Source organism: Dromiciops gliroides, chromosome 4, assembly GCF_019393635.1.
Source record: "Dromiciops gliroides isolate mDroGli1 chromosome 4, mDroGli1.pri, whole genome shotgun sequence".
NCBI lineage: Eukaryota > Metazoa > Chordata > Mammalia > Microbiotheria > Microbiotheriidae > Dromiciops > Dromiciops gliroides.
Genome location: NC_057864.1, coordinates 230,480,170 through 230,505,300, shown reverse-complemented (window position 1 = coordinate 230,505,300; position 25,131 = coordinate 230,480,170). Strand labels below are relative to the sequence as shown.

The 25,131-nt window shown below is 37.0% G+C and overlaps 1 protein-coding gene across 1 annotated transcript; it reads right to left on the bottom strand.

Moving 5' to 3' along the window:
* Window positions 1-908: 908 nt before the first annotated feature.
* On the bottom strand, window positions 909-1,850 carry LOC122754891 (olfactory receptor 11L1). The gene has a single exon (XM_044003328.1). It carries the CDS (start codon window positions 1,848-1,850, stop codon window positions 909-911), a length of 942 nt encoding a protein of 313 aa, XP_043859263.1.
* Between the last annotated feature and the right edge of the window lie 23,281 nt (window positions 1,851-25,131).

Here is a 25,131-nt window from a genome sequence, read left to right as displayed (position 1 = left end):
AGTAGAGTAGTTTGTCATTTCCTTCTCTAGCTCATTTTATAGATGAAGAATTGAGAAAAACAGGGTTAAGTGACTTACCTGGGGTCACACAGCTATTAAGTATTTGAGGCCAGATTTGAACTCAAGAAGATGAGTCTTCCTGGTTCCAGACCAGGCATTCTATCCACTGTGCCACCTAGCTGTCTTCTATGTAGCAGTTCCCTCTTCAGATGAGAAAACTGAAGCTGTGTTCAAGCAACTTGCTGAGAGTTAAAACATGCAGCTCATCAAGTACAAAGCTAAAACTTGAACCCAGGTCTTTTGACTCTAAGTTTATTGTCTAAATTCGCAAATACCCTCTCTCTCCAAAGTCCTATAATTCTATATAATTCTATATAATTCCTTTTGTTCTGGCAGCTAGGGCAAGTATTTTGATAAATGCTATAAAGCTCAAGTTGTTTCTATTTGGAAAGATTATATTTCCCCCCTCCCAGGTGTTCTAGTTCTATGACATGTATAAATTTAGATCCACCAAAGTTTCTGGTCTAGGCCTGTGATTTTATCAGTATAAAAGTTCCTTTCACCCAAGAAGATCTGTAATCATCTCTAATATTCTATATAGTCTTTGTAGAGTTTCCTATTCCAACCGATGTCTTCTAAAGGAAACATTTAGCCAAGAAGGGAATCAAAGAGAGCTTTAATGTAATGTCAGGGTCTGTGAAGGTTCTGTGGCTATTGCCAAGTTGTTTCAGTGTCCACTCATTTGAGTTTCTCTTGTTCACTTCCCCTTTCATCCATTCAATCAATAAACATTTATTAAGTGCCTACTATGTACCAGGCACTGTGGTAAGTGCTGGGGATGCAAAAAGAGGCAAAAGATAGTCTCCGCCCTCAAGGACACTATGTTACAAAGTAATTACCATTTTTATTCACACACTATACATACTACACTTCCTTTTGATGACTTTTCTGAGAGCCTCTTTGAAGTCTTTGTTCCTCAGGCTATAAATGATAGGATTTAACAGAGGTGTGACCACTGTGTAGAATATAGAAATGATCTTGTTGAGTTCAGGTGACTGATGGGCATTGGGGTGGACATACATGGAAATCATGGTCCCATAGTAGATAGTGACCACAGCCAAGTGGGAGCCACATGTAGAGAATGTCTTTATCCGACCAGAGGCTGAAGGAATCCTCAAGATTGAGGACACTATGAACACATAAGAGACTAGAGTAAGGAGAAAACAAATGCATAGCACAGCAATGGACAAGATGAAGATTGTAATTTCAGTGATGAATGTACTGGAGCAAGAAAGCTGAATTAGGGGTGGGAGGTCACAGAAAAAGTGGTTGATTTGGTTTGGCCCACAAAAATTCAATTTGGAGATCATTAAGGCAGGCAGGAATCCAGTTCCAATCCCAGTCATCCAGGATCCTATCACCAACTTGGTGCAGATCTTAGAGCTCATCAGTGTGGAATAGCGTAGAGGGCTACAGACAGCTAGATAACGGTCATAAGCCATCATGGCTAGGAGAAAGCATTCAGTAGCACCAAAAAAAACAAAAAAGTAAAGTTGGATTATGCATGCTGAGAAAGACATTGACAAACCCTGGGAGAGCAAGTTGGCCAAGAGAAGGGGAACAATGGTGGTAGTGTACCAGATCTCCAAAAAAGAAAGGTGTTTGAGAAAGGAGTACATGGGTAAATGCAACCGGTGATCCTGGTTCACCACTACAATGATTATAATGTTACCAATTATAGTTAGAATGTAGAAGAACAGGAAGATGACAAAGAGAAAATTTTGCCACTCAGAGATGTTCTGAAAGCCTAGGAGTTGGAACCCCATAATGGTAGCATTCCAAAATTCCATTGCCTGTAAAAAATATTTGAGAAAAATTAGAAGGCCTGAGGAAGAGACTCCTATTTTCTTTCAACTATACCTACCATAACATGTGCCCTCATGATATATATATATATATATTTTAGTGAGGCAATGGGGGTTAAGTGACTTGCCCAGAGTCACACAGCTAGTAAGTGTCAAGTGTCTGAGGCCAGATTTGAACTCAGGTACTCCTGAATCCAGGGCCAATGCTCTAGTTACTGTGCCACCCAGCTGCCCCCTCATGATACTCCATTTACAGATTCTGTTACTTGGGAAGATGGTTTTGACATTTATAAAGGATAGATTAGATCAAGAAGAGATCAGAGAGGGGGCAGCTAGGTAGCTCAGTGGATAAAGCAGTGGCCTTGAATTCAGCATGACCTGAGTTCAAATGAAGCCTCAGACAGCAATGAAGATGCTACTACAATAGTCTAGGCTAAAGTAAGTAAAGTCCTGTGAACCGAGTTGGTAGCAATGTGAGTATAAAAGAGGTGACAGATGTGGGAGATACTAAAAAGTTAGAATTAAGCAGGTGATAGTAATTGATTAGACAAATTTCAGACATTTAGTAAAGTATTGAAGTTATATGAAAGAATTAGAGGGCTTGGCTCTGAGTTATTGTCACATAATGAAATCTTATTAATGTTTTATGATGTGGGAACCAATATTGGGGCAAGGAAGGAGACCGGCAGCCTCCCTCAAAACAGAACAGGATTTATTTTAACAAGAACGAACTTAAAAAAAAAACCACAAAAAAACCCAAACAGGATCAGTAGGATCAAGGGAAAGGAAATAAAATGGGGAAAGGGAAATTATACAACCTCAGAAGATACCACTGCCCAGGAATCAGCTGAGAGTACTCAGCAAAACTCTTGTCTTTCCAGCGTCCAGCTAGAATGCCCAATTCTCCTCCCCCAATTCCAGAAAAACCCCACACAGCCCCAGCCAATGGGATGGCCACTCTGACAGTCACGTGACTGCCCTCACTAGGCTTCCAATCAGTATAATTTTGCCAGGCCCATGTAGGCTGGCAAGTGGTGAGTGGTGATGACATGAGGTGCCAGCGCCATGGCAACAGCTACAACCAGTGGGTGGAGCACTGTGCGGTTTGCAGAGCCAGTGAGCATAAAAACCTCAAGTAACAATTAATTCTTTACAATGACTATTCATGCTCCCCTCATTTCTGATATCTAATTCTGCTTAATAACTTTTTAGTCCATAGAACAAATATTATATAGATATTCAAATGATCTAGAAGCTCTGAAAAGCTGTTGGATGGAACTTTAAGATGGATCTTTATCCATGTTATTTACTTCTGAAACCCATTTGTAACTACAAATTTGCTATATGAATTCAGTCCTGAATACTGATAATTATTGTGGAAGCTAAATAATGGGTAAAAGAGCATCCTAATCTGGAAAACTGATTTGTTGACTAGTATGGACCAGGAGGTCTGTACTATTCCAACTTAGCCCTTGAGGATTCTTGGTTTTAAATTCATAAGATCTAGGTTCTAACATCCATTTTCAACCTGAATACCTATATCTGCCCACAGTCTGCCCCCAAACACAGAATATATTACTGAAATGATCAAGTCTAGGAATGGTTGGAAAGGATTTAGGCCTCACATGTCCTGGCCCAAAATGCTTTCAGGAATGTAAGAACCTCTTTGGTTTGCTATAATAATGAATGCTGTCAGGTCTCTTTCTCTTCTGCCTTAATATAGGACCAGCTAAACATATAATGTTCCATTTTTTTTTTTTAGTAATACAATTGTATCTGCATTGGAAGCTCCTATCTTTAGAACATATATTACTACTTATTACTATAAAGAATTAATTGTTATTTGAGGTTTTTATGCCCCGGTGCATACTGGCCTGGGGCTCCGCAAACTGCATGGTGCTCCACCCACTGGTTTTAGCCATTGCCATGGCACTAGCACATCACGTCATCACCACTCACCGATGCCTACATGGGCTTGGCAAAATTATGATTGGAAACCTAATGAGGGCAGTCATGTGACTGTCAGAGTGACCATCCAATTGGCTGGGGGCTGTGTGGGGTTTTCTGGGATTGGGGAGGAGAATTCTTCATTCTAGCTGAATCTGGAAGGCTACAGGAGCTCTGCTGTGTATTCTCAGCTGATTCCTGGGTGGTTGTATTTTTTCAGGTTGCATAATTTCCCTTTCCCCATTTTATTTCCTTTACCTTGATCCTACTGATCCTGTTTGGGTTTTTTTTTTAAGTTTATTCTTGTTAAAGTAAATCCTCTTCTGTTTTGAGGGAGGCTGTTGGTCTCCTTCCTTGCCCCAATATTGCGGCGAGCTGCTTAGCTAACACTCCCCAATTAAAAATTGGTCCCCACATTACATATTATTATTAGATATAATACTACATATTATTTTTACATATATTATTGATTACACAGTGGTAGCTGAGCTGCTTCCTAGATTATTTCTAAGATCACACCTTCTTCACTCCCCTCCCCTCCCCTTGACATTATTTTTATATTGGCACATCTTTTTCCAATAGTAACAATACACACACACAGCATGATACAATGAAAAGAAGGTTGCATTTACAAGCAAAGGATCTGGGCTTAAATCCTTTTCTACCATTTATTACCTTTATGATCATGGGCAAGTTATTTCTCTTCTCTGGGCCTCAGTTTCCTCATCTGTAAAATTACTGAGTTCAGCTGGATGGCCTCTGAAGTCCTTTCCTGCTAAAGTCTAGGAATCCATGAATCTATGAGAAGATATGATAAATATTTAAATGTGTGTGATAAAGGGAAATTGCTGGTACCATCAACAAAACTAGAGGTGTTGAGTAGGTCAGCTCATGGATGAGTTGGGGGAAAAATGATCCATTCAGTTTTGAATATGCTGAGTTTGAAGGGTTAGCATGACATAAGAGTAGTGGTTTCTGGTAGATGATTATAAAGGAATGGCATTCAAGAGAGCAATTCTAAGGGAGATAATAAGACAGTAAGGGAGACAATAAGAGAGCATCTAATTACTAGTAATGAGTTAGATCCAGTGGAATCATATGAACTACCTCCCAGGAAACTGAAAAAATTGGCAGATGTTATTTTTCTGAGCTACTCTCTATGATCTCTGAATGATTATAAAGAACAAGAAAAACATTCAAGACTGGATAGGATTAGATCAGTTTAACTGTACTGATTTTCAGGGGAAAAACAGAAACCATAGGTCAGTGATATTTACTTCAGCTCCTAGGGCTGGAGGGGCTGTAACGATTGTAATGATGCCACCTGTTGGAGACTTACTGTAGAAAAGCTCCACCATGAGGTGAAGGTCTTTGAGGGCAAGACCATGCATCTTTTCTTTGGCGTCAGGAAGTGACGTTTGCTTGTGGGAGGAAGAAGGGGGAGCCTGGCACTCTGACTCAGGCTCTTTCCTGAGGACTCTGGTGGAGAAGGGAGCTACAAATGTGCTCTCCCTTTAATAGATAGAGGAATCTAGGCCTTTCTCTCTCTCTTTCCCAAATTCTTATTCTACTTCATAAATGCTTAAAAGCCTAATTCTTGTTAAAGCTTATAATTTATTGGTGACCACTCATTAGATATTTTAGACAGACTAGCTAGAATTTTAGCCTTAACAGATGGCTGACCACAAAGAGGAAAGCTGAAACCTCAGCCTTCTGATCTGCTGGTTGGTTAAGAAATTTCTCCTACCCTGTCCCTTTAAACTTCTAAGTACCGACTATTTTCCCTTCAAATTTTTTCAAATGGATCTTTTAAACTCCGTAATTACCCTATGTTTGATTTTAGTCTGTTTAACCAGACAAATGGGAGATAAGATCATGTTAATGCTTTGTTTTAGTGGATTTTCTATTTTTATTTTTATTTTTGTTAGAAGAGCCAGCAAGGCTGGCTATCCCCCTCTCTCCCAACCATGCTTTTTTCTGAGAAACCTGCCATTCCTGCAGCTTTTCCAAGTTCTAACACTAATTGTTGCTCTAATTTTTCATGCCTGGAGGCAACGACCCAACCTCTAGAAGCTTTTAATCCTCTAGCAGTTACTCCTCCCATGGCTAAGCCCATTGCTTCCCCTGCCAGGAAGTCCAGAGATCTAATGCGCATGCACAGCTTTCTCTACCTGGATTTGCAGCTTCAGGCTCAGCCCTTCCCCAGCCTGGCTGTGCTTCTGACTTGATCTTAGAAAACCCTTTAAATTCCAGATATGTTCATTTTGTTCATAATTTTGCTAATCTGTTTTTGTCTTTAATTAGTAACCTTCTAAATCATTTGTATTATGAAAGGACCAGCAGGCAATATAGGGGTTAAAGAAGACAAACTTAAGCTGAATAAAATTGGCTATCATCATAGTTCAAGACTCTACTTCTTTTGGCATGGAAGGGTACATATTTTACAGAAATGTAGAAGTAAGCAGCAAGGTATTGATTTGACTATTGGGGATTTTAGATATCAGAGTCAAAAGGGTTCTAAATTTACTCAGAGTAATAGTATCAGTTCAGAGGTTACATAGGATTTCTATGCTACTACATCTACATTTTGAAATTAATGGTATGGGTCTATTTTCATAGAGATTTTCATGCTTTTGAGATTGTGTTTTATACTTGGCTTTTTTTTAAAAAAGAGAATAAAAAGCTTTTTATAGTCATGTGATCAAGTTTATGTTTTATAATACTCTTATTAATATTAAGTTCATATTCATTTAGATTTCCCTAGTTTGAATTTCATTGTCTTTTATTGTTCCATGTGTATTTTCTTCTATTCATTCATCTATCAAATTTAGAAACAATTCAAGATGGTTTTGATTTCATAATACAATGTTAATTCTAGGAGTATTGTGCTCCCATATTCTGAGTTGTTTGTTTTTGTTATTTTTTTCTCTCAACTGATAATTTGATTGAACTCTATAGAGCATTTCCCTGGCAAATTGGTTGCCATGGCAAGTGTACATTGATTCTAGAAGTATTATTTTTGATAAGCATATTCCAAAGGAAAAGAAAGGGTAACATTTGTAAATGTTTTCTTTTAAAAAAAAAAAGTTTTCTTTGAGATTGTATTGTGCTTTAACATGTATTTAAATATGTTCTGAGTTTTCACAAAAGTAATTGTATACTTATTAAAAAAAGGTTTTATTTGAAATTGTTGCATAATTGTATATTATATTCTGAGTCAAGATGTATTCACATTTTTTGCGATCATTTATTATCCTCAATTTTTCAATCCATATGAGACTTGGATTATGGGAATTTATCATTTAAGACATTAATTGCCTTTATTCTGAGTTATCAGATGCCAGTTTGGCCAAGATGCCATCCAATCACAAGAGGAATACATGCAAGAGCAGACACTGAACTGTCACATGAAGGGAGATATGGATGAGGTCAAGGTATGGCCGAGGGAATGGCTTTTGACAAATGTTGAGGCTGGATTCTCTTGGTTTGATATTTTTTTTTCTTTTACCCCCCACAATACTGTACAGATGGCTGGAAGTTTTGATCCCACCCATCTCATTCTTCACCTGGCTTCTATGCCCCCTCCTATATGCCTCATGTCATGGACATCTCAATCCCATGCATCTGATTAAGTCTGACTGTTAAGGGCTAAAATTCTAGCTAAACTGTCTAAAATATCTAATGAGTGGTCTCCAATAAATTATAAGCTTTAGCAAGAGTTAGACTTTTAAGCATTTATTAAGGAGAATAAGAATTTGGTAAAGAGAGAGAAAAAGGCCTAGATTCCTATCTATTAAAGGGAGAGCACATTTCTAGCTCCACTCTCCACCAGAGTCCAAAGGAAAGAGTGCCCGAGACTGAGCGCCAGTCTCTTCCTTCCTCCTCCCACTAGCCCGCGTCACTTCCTGACTCCTGGTCTTGCCCTCAAAGACCTTCGTTTCATGGGCAGAACTCTTCTACAGTAAGTCTCCAGCAGGTGGCGTCATTCCAATCATTACATGACTCAGTTTCCTCCGATATGTTCGGTGGCATGAACATATATTCCATCCACCTATTTTAAGCCTGGCATACTGCATGAACAGTATATATTGCTCAAGTGTGGGAATGCTCATATCCCATCATTTCTCTGTTCTTTTATGGTAACCCCCATAATTATTTCAGGTGTAATGATTGGAATGATGCCACCTACTGGAGACTTGCTGTGGGAAAGCTCCACCATGAGGAAAATGCCTCAGAGGCATTGTGGCTTTTTCTTGGTGTCAGGAAATGATGTTTGCTCATGGGTGCTGTCTATCAAGGCTACCAGCCAATCAACTTGAGGAGCCTCCTATTTTCTGGGAGGAGACAGGAAGGAGGAGAGGGAGCCTGCACAGAGAGCTCTTGGGCTTTTGGGTTCCTGACTTGGTGGTGGTGGCAGCAGAGGACTTCACAGGAAATTTGAAGAAAGATAGGAATGCCAGGCTGTTGGAATTCTGTTTCTCAATCCTTTTCTTTCTATTTTCCAATAAACCCTTAAAAACCTAAACTCATTTTATCAGTGATTTTAGTCAGTTTCCCCCCAAAACTGGGGGGAACAGATTAGAATCCACATTTAGAATCTTAAATTACACACAGGTGTCATGATAAATACAGTGTTGAATTTGGCCTTGACATCTGTTACCAATTATATTAGATTTTTTAATTTCTCATAATGGCATGATGATAATTAGGCAGGTGATGCAAAAAGTGATGAAACAAAGATAAAAATTATTAAAAAAATTAATATTGCAGCAATTGTCTTCTCAATTTACCCTCCATGAGGGGGCACTATAGTAATATTAATTTTAAAGAATGTTTCAGTTTTTGTTTTATTATATGTTTCAGGTGTAACAACTAAGTTTCTGAATTCCCTTAGACATGTTTTTGAGAACTTTCATTGTTTGATTTGATTATTGACAAAGCTATTTTAAAGTTGTGTTAAGCTTTCCTGGCATCCACACATCAACCCCTGAAAAGACTTCCATTCCATGACTACACCTGGAGGACATCTGAGAAAAGACTTTCAGAGACTTTAAATGGACAGTTTTGTTTTGTTGTTGTTTTTTTTTTTTCTCCTTCTGTTATAATATACGCCATCTGTAACATGTACTTTCTGCAGAGGCCCTCCCTTTGCAAGACCAATGTCAAAGCACCGGTTCATGAGGACAAAAAGTCGCCCCTCTGGACAAAACTTTTCTCTCTCCCTTTTTCTATATTGATATTAACATATTGTTAGTTAGCGTACCTACGCTATTATATTCTGTTATTTTTGACTGTTTCATCAAGGAAACGCCCCATTTCTTGGAGAAACAAAGCAGGGACTGTAATGATTAGAATGATGCCACCTGCTGGAGACTTAGTGTAGAAAAGTTCTGCCATGAGGTGAAGGTCTTTGAGGGCAAGACCATGCATCTTTTCTTTGGCGTCAGGAAGTGACGTTTGCTTATGGGAGGAAGGAGGGGGAGCCTGGAGCTCTGACTCGGGCTCTTTCCTGAGGACTCTGGCAGAGAGCAGAGCTAGAAATAAGCTCTCCCTTTAATAGATAGATGAATGTAGGCCTTTCTCTCTCTCTTTACCAGATTCTCATTCTCCTTAATAAATGCTTAAAAGCCTAACTCTTGCTAAAGCTTATAATTTATTGGTGACCACTCATTAGATATTTTAGACAGACTAGCCAGAATTTTAGCCTTAATAGGGCATAGAGATGAAGCCTGGAGAGGAGGGATAAGCCTATAAATACTATTCCTGACTTCATCAAGACTAGCTCCTTCTCAACTAATTATATTACCTAGCAGATGGTTATAATAATAACAATAGCTGGTATTTATATAGTACTTATACTGTGCTATGCACTTTACAAATATTATCTTATTTTATTCTCATAGAAACTCTGGAAGGTAAATGCTGTTATTATCCTCATTTTTACAGTTGAGGAAACTGAGGCAAACAGAGATTTTTTTTTTTTTTTTTTTAGTATCTTACTCAAGGTGACACAGCTAGTAAGTGTCTGATACTGGATTTTACAGTAGATCTTCCTGACTCCAGACCCAGAGCTCTGCCTCCATTGTGCCATTTAGTTGCTTCAATCTTCTTATAGAATACTTGATTACTAGTAGGGTTGCTTGACTATTACATTAGAAGAATGCCATAGATATATAGAAGAATGCTATAGATATAATTTATCTAAATTTTAGGATTGTAAGAAAATATTTCACACATTCTTATGGAGAGATGTGGGCTAGATGATGCTAAAACTAGGAGAATTAAGAGTTTCATGGGTTGAAAGGAGTTCTCTAGTAGAGTGTTCCAAGAATCTGTCCTTCTCTTTGTGTGGTTTAACAGTTTTTATCAATGACTGAGATAAAGGAATAGATGCAATACTTAACAAGTTTATAGGGGTACAAAGTCAGGAGGTATATAACTACTACACTGGACTGTAGATCCAAAAAATCCAATAGGCCAAATATAATGAGACAAAACTGAATGGTTATACACATGATGTCGACACAAAATTAAAACAAAACACAAGTACTATATATAGGTAGCACAGCTATACAGCAGTTCATATAAAAATAAATTTGGTGTTTTAGTATACTCAATTATATGACATGGCAATAAACAAAACTAATACAGTGAAAGGTTGAAATGAGAAGCATACTGTCCAGAAAAAGAGAGATCATAGTTTCACTCTGTCCTGCCCTATTGAAATCACATCCACAAGATTGTGTGCCATTCTGGGCACTACTCTTTAGGTGGGGTAGCTAGAGTGGATATAGCATTGGCCCTGAAGTTGGGAGGACCTGAGTTCAAATCTCACCTCAGACACTTACTAGTTGTGTGACCCTGGACAAGTCACTTAACCCTAATTTACTCAAACATCAAGGCCATATCCAGTCATCCTGAAATGTATCTTACCCCAGGATTCAGATGTCTGTGGAGGAGAGAGGGAGGTTGGTGACTTTGCACAGCCCTTCCTCACTTAAATCCAATTCAGTGAAAGTCATGACATCATATATGATGTCATGGTCCTTTTTGAGAACAAAGGACAAACAACAACAATTCTTTAGGAAGGGCGTTAGTAAATTTGAGGGTTTTTGGAGGAAGGCTAAGCAGTTCTATTTTCTTCAACTGTTACTATGTTAGTATGTTTACCTTGGAAATGAGAATAGCTTGGGGGAAACTTGATAGCTATCACTAAGTATTTGAAGGTCAGTCATGTGGAAGAGGTATTAAGACTTGTACCATTTGGCTCCACTAGGAAGAATTAGGAGCAATGGGTTGAAGTTGAAGAAAATAAAATGTTGGCTTGATGTAAGAACAAGCTTCCTTACAATTAAAACTGTTCAAAATTGGAACAGGCTACTTTTGAACATACTGGACTTTCCCTCACCAGAGACATTCAAGCAAAGGTTCTATGATCACTTCTTGGAAATATTGTAGATGGGATTCTTATTTAGGTAAAGGTTGGACTAGATGGTCTTTTGCGGGGGGGGGGGGAGTCAATTGGGGTTAAGTGACTTGCCCAGGGTCTCACAGCTAGTAAGCATTAAGTATCTGAGGCTGGATTTGAACTCAGGTCCTCCTGAGTCCAAGACTGGTGCTCTATCCACTACGCCACCTACCTGCCCCTGACTATATGGTCTTTTAGACCATTTATACTTTTTCCAAATCTGAGGTTCTATGATTCTGTAATTTTACTAGGAGGGTGAGTTTTTAACATTGTTATGGATAACTCAGGGAGAGGTTAAAGACAACTCTAGGTCAGGACCCAGGCTTGTATTTTTAAATTTGGAAGAGGGGATTGGGTCCATGCTATTATGACTATTGAAAAGGAATCACTAAAGTCTCTGCAAGTGAACATCTTACCTTGATATATTCTTATAGTTATTTTGGACAAGTACATGTGGCAGCTCAGCTCTTGAGGATTTGGGGAATGATAAAATCCCTGGCTCCTTCCATCTCACCATGTATGTGACTCAGCACAAAAGGGGATTGGCCTTGAAAACCTTAAAGTGATATACAAATGCTAGCTATCATAATTTTTATATTTATTATTTTTATTACTCCTCCTCCTGCTGTTGCTGCTACTGTTACTACTACTTCAAGATAAAGATCTAACTACTAAGCAGGAAGAAGTGATGACTTAGTTGTTGTTATTGTCCTTCATTATTGAAGAGGACCATGAAAAATGTCATGATTTGCAATGAATTGGTTTTAAGTGAAGGAGGGCTGTGTAAAGTCACCAATTTCACTCTCTCCTCCAGAGTCATCTGAGTCCAGTGGCAAGATATACATCAGGATGACTGGAGATGGCCCTGAATGTTTCGAGGCAAATGGGGTTAAGTGACTTACCGAGGATCACACAGCTAGTAAATGTCTGAGTCACTTAGCTGCCCCATGATAACTCAGTAGATCTTTTTTTTTAAAGGGGGGAAGAGACAAGACAGAAAGCAATCTGATATAGGTACTATAATGTACAATCACATTAAACATATTAAACACATTAGTCATATTGTAAAAGAAGAATCAGAATGCAAGGGAAAAACCTCAAAAAAAAAAAAAAAGAACAGCCAAAAAGTAGAAACAGTATGGTTCACTCTGCATTCAGAAACCACAGTTCTTTTTTCTGAATGTGGAGAACATTTTCTATCATGAGTATTTTGGAATTGTCTTGTACCGTTGTATTGGTGAGAAGAATTCTACTCTATCACAGTTGATCAACACATAATGTTGATGATACTGTGTACAATATTTTTCTGGGTCTGCTGATCTCACTCGGCATCAATCCACTTAAGTCTTTACAGGTTTTTCTGAAAGCTGCCTGCTCATCATTTCTTATAGCACATTACATTCATATACCACAACTTGTTCAGCAGTTCCCCAATTGATGGGCATTCCCTTGATTTCCAATATTTCACCACCACAAAGAGAGCTGCTATAAATATTTTTGTACATGTGGGTCTTTTTCCCTTTTCTATATCTTTTGGATACAGACCTAGTAGTGGTATCAAAGGTTATACACAGTCCCATAGCCTTTTGGGCATAGTTCCAAATTGCTCTCCAGAATTGTTGGATCAGTGAAGGATATTCTTTCCACCCTATCATAAAAATGCTATGTACATTGCAGGTAAAACCATGTAAGTAAGCTTGATCCTGGGTTTTGGTCTCCATCTTCTATATTTGTTCTTTTATTTTCTTAGGTGATTTTTTACTTATTCTAAGATATCAAAGTCCAGGCTTGGAAGTCAGTCTGTCAGTTTTAAAGTTCCATTGGAGTTTCCTGGTTCTTTGATCAGAGCTGACTAAAGACAAAGGGAGCATTCACTAACTACTTCACTACCCTTGGAGTAGGAGATGCAATATAGAATCAAGAATAAATATAAAAATATAAAAAATACCAATTTTTTTAGTTGAGATATATTAATATATCCTTCAAGAATTCTGTCTTGGGGAGTAGGGAGGGAAGGGAAAAAATTTGGAACTAAAAATCTTATGAAAACAAATGTTGAAAACTATCTTTACATGTAACTGGAAATAATAAAATACTTTTATGATAAAAAAAAAGAATATCCTTCTCACATGCTCATGAGAGCTACTGTGGATACAAACAGTTCAAGGAAGAAAAGGGCAGAGGCAGATTCCTTCCCTCCCACCCTTTTTTTGTGGGACAATGAGGGTTAAGTGACTTGCCCAGGGTCACACAGCTAGTAAGTGTTAAGTGTATGAGGTCAGATTTGAACTCAGGTCCTCCTGAATCCAAGGCCATTGCTTTGTCCACTTGTTTAGTTTGTCTCCTTTATATTTACTCATCAGTGCTTTGGGTTAAATATTTCTTTTGTATGTAGGGGAAGAGAAGGGGAAGGAAGAAAGGAATAAATATTTATACAGTCCCTATTCTGGGCCAGACACTGTGCTTTACAAATATTATTTCATTTGATGTTCACAACAACCCTGCAAGATAGGTGCTATTATTTGCCCCTTTTTACAGTTGAAAAAACTGTAGCAAACAGAGGTTAAGTGACTTGCCTAGGGTCACACAGCCAGTAAGTGTATGAGGCTACATTTGAACTCAGGACTTCCTGACTGAAGGTCCAGTGTTCTAGCCATGGTGCCACCCATTTTCCTCAAGAGCTAGTGTGTAGGGAATAAAAAAATCTGTCCAAAACTTAATTCATATCATATATTAAGTACCTTTTTTCTTCCCACTTTGGGGAGCTCCCCACCCTTGACATGAGCCAAAATTTTTTCCCTGTAGCACTAGGATCAAGGTACAAAACAGGCCAATGAATATGAGGTAAGGGACACTCACCCTTCTCACTGGAGACCATACTTTGCTTAGGACTGAACTTGGTTCAATAAGCATATTTGGGTCTCAACACAGGAATACTTTAGAGAAAGGACACTACATCCTGCTGAACCTTGCAGCAATTATTATTAGATGACTGATCATGTTTCTTGTGATTTTCAGCTTCATTGTGGTTTTGACTTAGGCTTTCCTGTTTCCTGTATTTCACTTTCCCTCTGCCTTTTTGGTTGGCTTCATTTTGACTCAGTCTTAATTTGAGGAATTCTTGTCTTGTTACATAAATTTGGTGCCTCTTTGCCCTAAATTCACAGGGATTACACCTCTCTCTTATCCTTCCCCTACCTACCCCAATGAATTAAACAAAATACTATGTCTCCTATATTTCTTGTTAATTTAACCATCATCCAAAGGGACTTGATGTTGCAATGAAGTCTTGGATTGACTTTTACTGCCTTCTTTTAGTTACTGTCAATGCTATGCTACAGGTCTTAATATTGCCTAGTGTCCTATGGATTGAGTCAACTTTCAATAGTCCTTTGTATATCTGAATCACTTTGGTTTATCCTAGTGGAAGAAGAGATTAATTATAGGATCATGTACTTAAAACTGGGCATTACTTTACAGGTCATCTAGGTCAACTCAAATTTTTATGGATGAAGAAACATGTCTTGAAAAAGATGACTTGCCTAATATTATTAAGATTGAAACAAACAAATGCAAATTTGAAACCAGATTCTCTGACTGTAAATATACAGCTTTCACCCACTATACCAGGTTCCCTTGATTCTTACATGTCCCTCCAGTTTCCTAAATAAAAAAATAACACATTCTATACTATTTCTGGGGCAACTAGGTGGTAAAATGGTTAGAGCATTTGGCCTACAGTCAGGAGGTCTGAGTAAGACCCTGGGCAAGTAACTTAACTTTGTTTGCTTCAGTTTCCTCAACTGTAAAATGAGCTGTAGAAGGAAATGGCAAACCATTCTAGTATCTTTGCCAAGAATTTTCTGCAATCAAAATTATCTCTTTTACTTTTTAGTATGTTCTCTATATCTTCTTTGGTCCTAAATTCTCTCCAATCCATAAATCTGACAGATAAACTATTCCATAATTCTCTTAATTTGCTTATGGTATCACCCTTTATGTGTAAATCCCATTTTGATCTTATTTTAGTATATGGTGTGAGATTATAGATATACTTCTAGCCTAGTATCCTTTCTCTAAGAACAAAGTCTGATTCTAACCTCCTAACAGAAGCCTTAATCTCCTCTATTCATATTTTCTTGCAAGCTAGATCTAGACAGACCCATGAAGGCATACATAACCCAGATAGGCAAAACATAGTACACTATATATCTCCAACATTGTGCTTATGTTAGAAGAAGACTACTATGTGGTGAATAGAGAGCTGAACCTTCAGTCAGAAAAACATGAGTTCAAATCTAACCTGTGCAATCTTGGAGCAGTCAATTAATTCTCTCAAACTCAGATTCCTAATCTGTAAAATAAGGATAATAATACCTACCTCACAGAGTTTTAATGAGGATAATATGTGTTAATATTTGTAAAATGTTTTATAAATCTTAATGTGTCACAAAAGTACTACATGCTATTGTTATTGTGCTTCTCCTCCTCCCTATATGTTAAGATGATCAATGTCTGCAACTTTTTTATGTCATTATTTTAAAAAAATGTGAATTGTAAAAACATTCCATACCTTGTATATATGTGGTATCTCCCTCTCCCACAATTTCTACTAGTTAGAATCCCCTCCCAATTCTCAAGACCCAATTCAAGTTTTACCTGCTTCAGGAAGTCCTTCCTGATTTTTTCCCCACTACTCATTGCATTGGAAGTGGTACCAACCTCAATTTTCTTATAGCATGTGCTATAGGCAACTTTTAACTTATTTTAGCTATTTTTGGTCATTTTAAGATGTCCACTCTGAGATTACAAACTCTTTCAGTATAATAGAGGAATTCTTATTCCCCAGGGCTTACACATTCTGTTTTCTAAATATTTTTTGCTTCATATGGACATAAAAAGAGGACACAATGATACTGAACCTGAGAACAAATTTACAGAGAATGAAGATTGTTATTCAGTCATGTCCAACTCTTCATGACCCACAGACCATATCATATAAATATAGTCCATGGGATCTTCTTGGTGAAGATACTGGAGTGGTTTGCCATTTACTTCTCCAATGGATTAAGGCAGAGGTTAAGTGACTTGCCCAGGGTTACACAGCTAATAACTATCTGAGGGAATATTTGAACTCAAGTCTTCCTGACTCCAGGCCCAGTGCATTGAATCACCTTGTGGCCTCCTGAATGAAGACTAGGAAACATTAAAAATACCACATAAGCAATCAAAGAATCTTAGGAATTTTATCTACCAATTTGGGCTACTTCTATCTCTGTTGTTTCTATTCTTTCTTGTTCTTAGGTAAAGGAATTAAAAGTGACCTTGTGGATTTTTAAAGATTGGGAAAGCAAACCCCCAGAGGTCTAGGAACTGGAGTTCATGTCAGATTTTGCAGACAGCTTAGGTTCAGTAAGGGGCAAAGTCCCTAGCAGAATACTTGACTACAAATGTGGAATAAAAGCAGTCATTAGACACTAATAATGATTAATCCACACCAAATTTGGGATTGAACATAATGGAGTATGTGCTTTGTAGCTACTGATTTAATGTAAAACCCAGTCTTCCAGGGTAGTACTGAAGAGAGTGCTCTCCTAGGCAGTAAGAACAAAATGCTTTGCAAGCTCCTGTTGCTATATCTTCTCAGTAAATAACTCTTGGTAAAATTTAATCGATGTCAAATGTTTAAGTGATACTGGGGCAACAAATAGTGGAGGCTTTCAATGATAAAAAGTATTAATACTAACTGTAACTGGCTATTGATATTAGGAAGAACACCTTAGAAAGGAGACTCAACCCAAGAACATTAGAAAATCAGTCCAATCTCTCAGAAGTACACCTGGAATCCTGAGGGGTAGAAGAACCCTCCTCTGAGGACCTGACTTGCACTGCTAAGGGGTAGCAAGAATAGGGATACTTAAAATGTTTACATAGAAATATATATTAAAACTGTTTATGAAGGGGATAAATGCTTTCTCTCTACCCCATGCAGATTGCAACACATCTATAACTTTAATTCAATTCATCAAGTATTTATTACATACCTACCACATGCCAAGCAGCACTGTGATAGGTTCTGGGAATATAAAAACAAAAATAAGGCTACTGCCCACTGAAACTTGGCATACAGAATGGTTAAGTATCTTATGCACAGCTACTAAGTTATCAGAGGTGGCTTTTGATCCAAGGTTTTCTTGATTCCAAGTCTAGTACTCTATCCAATATCCAATGACAATGATGCTTCAACATTCATTCTCTCTGTCTCTGTCTTTCTTTCTGTCTATAGGTCTCTCTATCTCTGTCTCTGTATTTCCCTATTTCTGTCTTTGTCTCTATGCTGTCTGTTTCAAAGGAATGGCCTTTTAACTTTTAACAATCATGTCTAGCTGTAGATGTCAGTGATCAGCTAACCAACAACCCCATATGAGAAACAAATAAGAGGAAAGGGGCTAGCACTAATGTGAGAAAAATTTTAAATTGTCTTTAGAAAACATTTCCTGACAAGATAGGGAAACACTGGGGAATGGTGAGGAATTCTTTTGCTGATAATGTTTAAATTTGGGAGAGAGCATTGTTTCTTTCACTATATCCATAAATATAACCAGAAATTTGAGCATTTAACTGAATTAACCAGTCAGCAATCAATCACTTATGAGTGGATGGAGGATCAAAAAAGATAATGGAGGGTGGAGCCAAGATAGCAGAGGAAAGGCAGTAAATGCTCAGACTTCCTGACACAATTACTAAAATGCAAAAACAAAACAAAACAAAAAACAAAAACAAAAAATTTTCCAAACACAGCCAAAAAACAACTCCTGGAGCAGCAGAACCCACAAAACAATGGCTGAGATTATTTTCCAGCCAGACACCTTGGAAATTCAGCAGAAGCTAAGCTGGGAGTGGAGTCCGGCCCCATGATCTCTCTGATGCAGATACAGCCCCAGCAGACTGAGCCAGAGAAACTTACCCCCAAGCCTCCAAATCAGGTGCAGTGCCAGTGTTTTCTAGAACTAAGCTCACGGTCTGGTGAGAGGGCTAAATAGCTGGCTGGGGCGGGGGGGGGGGGGGGGGGGCGGGGTGGAGTATGCATGAGCTAAGGGGGGATTTGGATGTCCTAACCCCAGCTGGGAACCAGGAAGAAACATTGAGTGGTGGCGGCCCAGGTCGGGGAGGGGTACAGGCTCATCAGAGCTAGCAACCGCAGCACATAAAGTTTTGCTGCTTGTTTGATTGACAATATTGTTGTCTCTGTGCACAATGTTCTCTTGGTTCTGCTCACTTCACTATACATCAGTTCATATAAGTCTTTCTAGGCCTTTCTGAAATCATCCTACTTGTCATTTCTTATAGGACAATAATATTCCATCACCATCATATACCACAACTTGTTTAGCCATTCCCCAATTGATGTGCATTCCTTTGATTTAAATATTTTTGTACAAATAGGTCTTTTTCTCTTTTGAGGAATGTCTTTGGGATATAACCCTTAAGCTACTGTTTAATGAACAAATGAATGAATAAATAGGAAAGCACTTTGAAAAGTATACTTATATATACTAAATAGCATATAGATATAGTCTATATTTGCAACTTATAAAAATAAGGCAGGTAGGTGGCATTGTGGATACAATTCTGGGCCTGCCATCAGGAAGACTCATATTTGTGAGTTCAAATACGTCCTCAGACACTAGTTATGTGACCCTGTTTGCCTCAGTTCTTCAGCTGTAAAATGAGCTGCAGAAGGAAATGGCAAATCACTCCATTTATCTCTGCTAGGAAAAGCCCAAATGGGGTCATGGAGATATAACTGAAAAACAACTTAACAATTATAGAAATATATAACAATTGTAATGCAGTATTCCAAATTTTTCCACCCCACCATACACATGCCCATGAATCCAAAAAAAAGGCCTTTGTTGGTTTGTTATAGTGTACAATGTCCTAAATGACACCCCCCAAAAGAAATATGGGATATTTCTCTGGTGAATTTGAAATGCTGGTTAAAAGTTGAAAGAACTGAGGTAACGTTATGCCTCTTTTCTTCTATTTGAAGGTTAGAATTTTGTCAGAAAAAAAGAAAATATATAAAACAAAGTGGAGTCTACCTTGTTGATTTTCTTAATGTCTCCTTAATTTACAATATCTTGACAACAGATGAGTAAAAATCATAAGAATTGGGAATAATGTATCTTGCCGGAAGAGTTTAGATTGAAAATTAAGGAAAAGAGAGAAAAATTATTAGGAAAAAAATTTAAGTTGGATAGAAGAGATACAAGAAGAGAAAGAACAGATGTGAAGGATGCATCCAAGAATTCATGGGGAAAAAATGGAAAGACTAATAACAATACTTATTTATGCAAATAATTATATAACAATGTACAGAACAAGGGTAATAAAATGTAGTTACCATTTTAACAAAGGGAGCCCTGACCTTATAGGTATCAGCAAAACTGAGTGGGATAAAATTTGGAACTGGAACTTCTCCTATTAAGACATTTTCTCTAAGTCTCATTTTACTAATGTTTTGCTTGTCCCATAAAAAACTCATCTGTTCTCTGTGGTGAAAGAAGAAGCATATCTGCATTTAATTATGGCCAAGAGGAAAGAACTAATAGAAGTAGAAGTGATGGAAAGCTTGGGAAAAATTGACCATGCTCACTTAGGATCTATGATAACCAAGGAAGGAAATGTTGCATAAATCAGATGAGTACCCTAAACTTTAGAAGAAACATATTTCAAAAAGCTCAGAGAAGATATATGATCCAATGGTCTGGCAAAAAAAAGAAACCTAGCTTAAGGTGTACAGATTGCTCTCTAAAACACAATTTTAAAATTATAATTATGAACAATCAGGATGAGAAACAAAAAGGAGAAGCATCAAAAGATAATGATGGTAAAAATTTATCCCCAAAAATTTCTTAAAAAGGGAAAAGGACCTATTTGTACAAAAATATTTATAGCAACTCTTTTTTTGTGGTGGCTAAGAATTGGCAGTTGAGGGGATGCCTATCAATTGGGGAATGGCTGAACAAGCTGCAGTATGTGATTGTTATGGAATATTATTATGCTTTAAGAAATGACAAGCAGAACTAATGCAAAGTGAAGTGAGCAAAACCAGGATAATGTTATACACAGTGACAACAATATTGTACGATGAAGAACTGTGAGTGACTTAGCTACTTTCAGCAATGCCCAAAGGGCAATAAAGCTGTGCATACCCTTTGACCCAGCAATACCAAAGGACTCTTGATGAAACATGCTTTCTGCCTCCAGAGAAAGAACTGATAATGTCTGAATACAGACTGAAGCATGCTATTTTTCACTCACTTTCTTTTGTTTGTTCAAATCTTCTTGTACAAAATTACTAATATGGAAATATTTTACTTGATTGTACATATATAACCTATATCAGATTGCTTACTGTCTCAGTGAGCAGGGAGGATAGGAAGGGAAGGAGGGATGGAATTTAGAACTCAAAATTTTAAAATATACTTATGCTAATAATTGTTTTAACATGTAATTGAGGAAAATAAAATATTTTTTAAAAAGACAATGTGATCCAACAGAAACTGCCTTAAATTTGCAAGTATATGTATAAAACAGAATAACTGAAGATAAATAGAAAATAGTGCCATGTAAGTATTAGAATCATGTCAGAAAGGCTACAATCCCAAATAACCTAAGACTGATGAAAAGAATGGAAGTCCAAAAATGACATGAATAGGTTTAAGAGATAGGTTTGGAATAAGAACAGTAAAGAGAAAGGAAACTCACTGTTTGAGAGCAGCCAGTATGAAGTTAACAGATGAAAATAAAAGCAGAATTACTTGTCATGGTTTAATAATCAATCATTTAGGGCAGCTAGATGGCGCAGTGGATAGAGCACCGGCCCTGGAGTCAGGAGTACCTGAGTTCAAATCCGGCTTTAGACACTTAACACTTACTAGCTGTGTGACCCTGGGCAAGTCACTTAACCCCTATTGCCTCACTAAAAACAAACAAACAAACAAAAAAATCAATCATTTATTAAATACCCACTATGTGCCAAGCACTGTGTTAAGCTAGTGATAATAAATAGGATTATTAAATGCTTTAAGGTTTGGAAAGTGTTTTACATATATATGTTATTTTATTTGATCCTCACAACAATCATGTGAGATACTGTTATTTGAGAGATGAGGGAACTGAGACAGACAGATTATGTGATTTGTTCAAGGTCACACAGGTAATAAGTATCTGAGTCCAGATGTGAATTTAGGTCTTCCTGACCCTGAGTATAGCCATTCTATCCATTCCACCACCTAGTAAAATGATCTTTGATCTGGACAATCTAGAACAAACTTCTTTTTCTTTTTCATAAAAGTATTTTATTTTCCAGTTACATGTAGAGATAGTTTTCAACATTTATTTTTATAAGATTTCTAGTTTCAAATTTTTCTCCCTCCCTCCCCCCTCCCCAAGACAGTAAGCAATCTGATATAGGTTATATATATACAATCACATTAAACATATTTCTGCATTAGTCATGCTATTAAAGAAGAATCAGAGCAAAAAGGAAAAACCTCAAAAAATAAAAACAAAAAAATAGAAATAGTATGATTCAATCTGCATCTAGATTCCATAGCTCTTTTTTTTCTGGATTTGGAGAGCATTTTCCATCAATGAGTCCTGTCTTGGACCATTGTATTGCTGAGGAAATATAGTTGATCAACACACAATGTAGAACAAACTTTTGAGAGAGAATGTAATTTCAAAATTTGTGAGGAATTAGTAAAGAGAACCAAAATCTCCCAATTTATTCATGTCCAGGCTAAATTGAATTACAAGCCAAAACCATTTGCAGAAGTGTCTGAGAGGCACTAGTCTAAATTTTGGAGTAATGACGAGGTATAATCAACCAATCAATAAACATTTAGTAAGTGCCAACTACCATGCAGTGTGCTAAACACCAAATAGAAGAAATATAAAAAGACTAAAAATTAGATGCTAAACAAATTTTTTCTTTATTTTATTTTATTTTTTAATGTAATAAACATTTTTATTTATACTTTTGGGTTCCAATTTTTATTCCTCCTTCCCTCCCTCCTCTCCCCTCTCCCTGAGGCAGCAAGCAATCAGATATGGTTTATACACGTATGATTATGTAAAACATTATCATATTTGCCATTTTGTGTAAGAAAACTTGATTAAAAGGAAAAAATGACAGCAAATGAAAAATAGCATGCTTCATAAGTTTTTCTTAACAAATTTCAGGAACTATAAAACAATGAGCTTGTCATTAAGCCCAGAAAATGAGTTCTGGAATAAATATTTTTCAAAAATGGATATATATATATATAAAATATATATATATATTTTAGTGAGGCAATTGGGGTTAAGTGACTTGCCCAGGGTCACACAGCTAGTAAGTGTTAAGTGTCTGAGGCTGGATTTGAACTCAGGTTCTCCTGACTCCAGGGCTGGTGCTCTATCCACTACGCCACCTAGCTGCCCCTAAAAATGGATTTTTAAATGAATAGTTTCTTAGAAGGATAAGTGGTAAGCACTGAGAGCTGATGCAGCTTCACTAAGAAAGTATGTAAACTAATCTTGTGTCTTTTTTTTCTAATAGGATTACTATATTATTAAACAAGAGATATTTTGTCAACGTAGTGTTTATGAATTTATCAGCTAGTCTCTAAAACTTTTCCTCTGAAAAAGATGGAGAAACACGGGCTAGATAAGGGTACATTAAGATATATTTGTAAATGTTTTGAATGATCATACCCAGAGTATTGACAAATGTATAAATATAATCTTGGAAGGAAGCCTATGTCATAGGACTCCATTCCCAAAACTTTCAATATTTAAAAAAAATACAGATTAAGATAGAGATAATAGAGATTATACAAGATTAAATAGAAAAACACAAATGTAGTGTTAAGAAGACTGCCATTCAGAATGATATAAGATGAAAAATTGAGATTAATAGATATGAGAAAATTTGTCAGCATAGTATATCTGGATTTCATTAAGGTATTTGACAGTTTCTTACATTATCCTTTGGGACAAGACAGAAAAACTTGGGCTAGATGTTATTGCATGAAGTGTATTTATAACTTATTGCATAACCACACTCACAGATTAGATTTTTGGATAACATGAAGCTGAAAAGAATAATTAACATGTTAGCTGACAAAATTCTGATATTAAAGTTCTTGGCATGCTAAAATGATTTACAAGGTAAGAACTTCACATATACCAGATAAAAGAAATGTACTTAGAAAACAGTTCTTGTGAAAATGATTAAAGGATTATTGTGGAATACAATTTCAATATGAATCAACAATGAGGTATAGTTGCCCCCCCAAAAAAAAAACCCAAAAGACAAAACAACAACAACAACGAAACTTAGGCTCAGTAATAAGAGTATATAATGTATAGCTTCTGGGCTCACTACATGGATTTTATGATAAATGTGTACTATGTTCAGTCTTAGATTTCCACATTTTAAGGGGAGCTATTGACAAACCAGAACACATTCAGAGAAGGGATAACAAGGATAGTAAGGAACCTTGATATTGTATGAGAAATGATTGAAGTAGCTTCTTTAAGTCAAAACAATTTAGTGATTTGGGAAGTTGAAGAGGGGGATAGGATGGCTTTCTTCAAATAGATGAAGTTCTGCCATATGGCATTTGCCTTTTTCTGCTTGGCTCCAGAAGGCAGAATACTAAGATTAATGGTTAAAAGGTGCAGGAAGACAAACTGTAACTCATGATGATGAAATATTTCTTAACAATTTTAGTCCTCCTAAAATGAAGTGGGCTGCTTTGTGACATAGTGGCCTCTCTAATCACTGGTAGTACTCAAACTGAATCTAAATAATCATCTGAATAGGAAGTTGTAGAAGGTATTTCTAGAAATAGAAGGATCTTTAAGATCCATTTAAAGTTATGATGCTATGATTTTGTGGTCATTCAATATCCAATTTAGTGAAAATGGCTTATTTGTTGTACATAGAGAGGTGGCAAATAATAGTTGCAATATTGTCCTGCCTGGAGTCAGGAAAATGACTCCCTTCAAGTCTTAGGATTCAAGGTTTTATCATCATTGGGGAAAATCTTTTAACAACCATAGCACCTTCATCTTTACCTATAATATCACCCATGCAAACAAATTATTTTCTCTCACCTGCTTATTTGGCCTCACTCTCCACCAGCTGTAAAAGGACTGGAAAAAAGTGGAAGAGTATCTTCATCCAAGAGAATTAGACCAATCTGGAGAGGAAATATTGTAGTGCAACTCTGCATTTCCCAGTCCTGTAATCTTCGCAACATCTTCTTTCTGTGCCAGGGCTGTATTGCCTTAAGGAGAGAATCAAACATTATCTGCTGGTAGATGAAGGTGGGGTGGGGTTAATGAGTTAGAATTTCCTTTCAAGCAGCTAGCATTTCTCAAAGAATTGGTTCCCTTCCCTATTATGTACCCTTCCCCCCAGATAATCCTTGAAAAGATGCAAAGGAAATCTACATATCATTAATACAGTGATCCCAAAGACAATATTGCCCAACAAAAATTATATTATTAATACTAATACAACACCCAGAAGGTGACTATATTGCTGGTGATTATTCTTGCAATGTTAATATTCTTAAAATTAGACAGGGGTCAAACTCTCTGAAATCCCTTACAACTTTTGAACTATGATCTTATGACAAATCTGGAAATTGAGCCCATATACATCATTTAATGGAAATAAACTAATCATATTCAATAAATGTTGGTTAAATTAATTGCTTCCATGAATTGGCTGTTTCAAGAGGTAGTATCTAAAACTTTTGGGGCACAAGTCTAATTAAGGATTTTTCT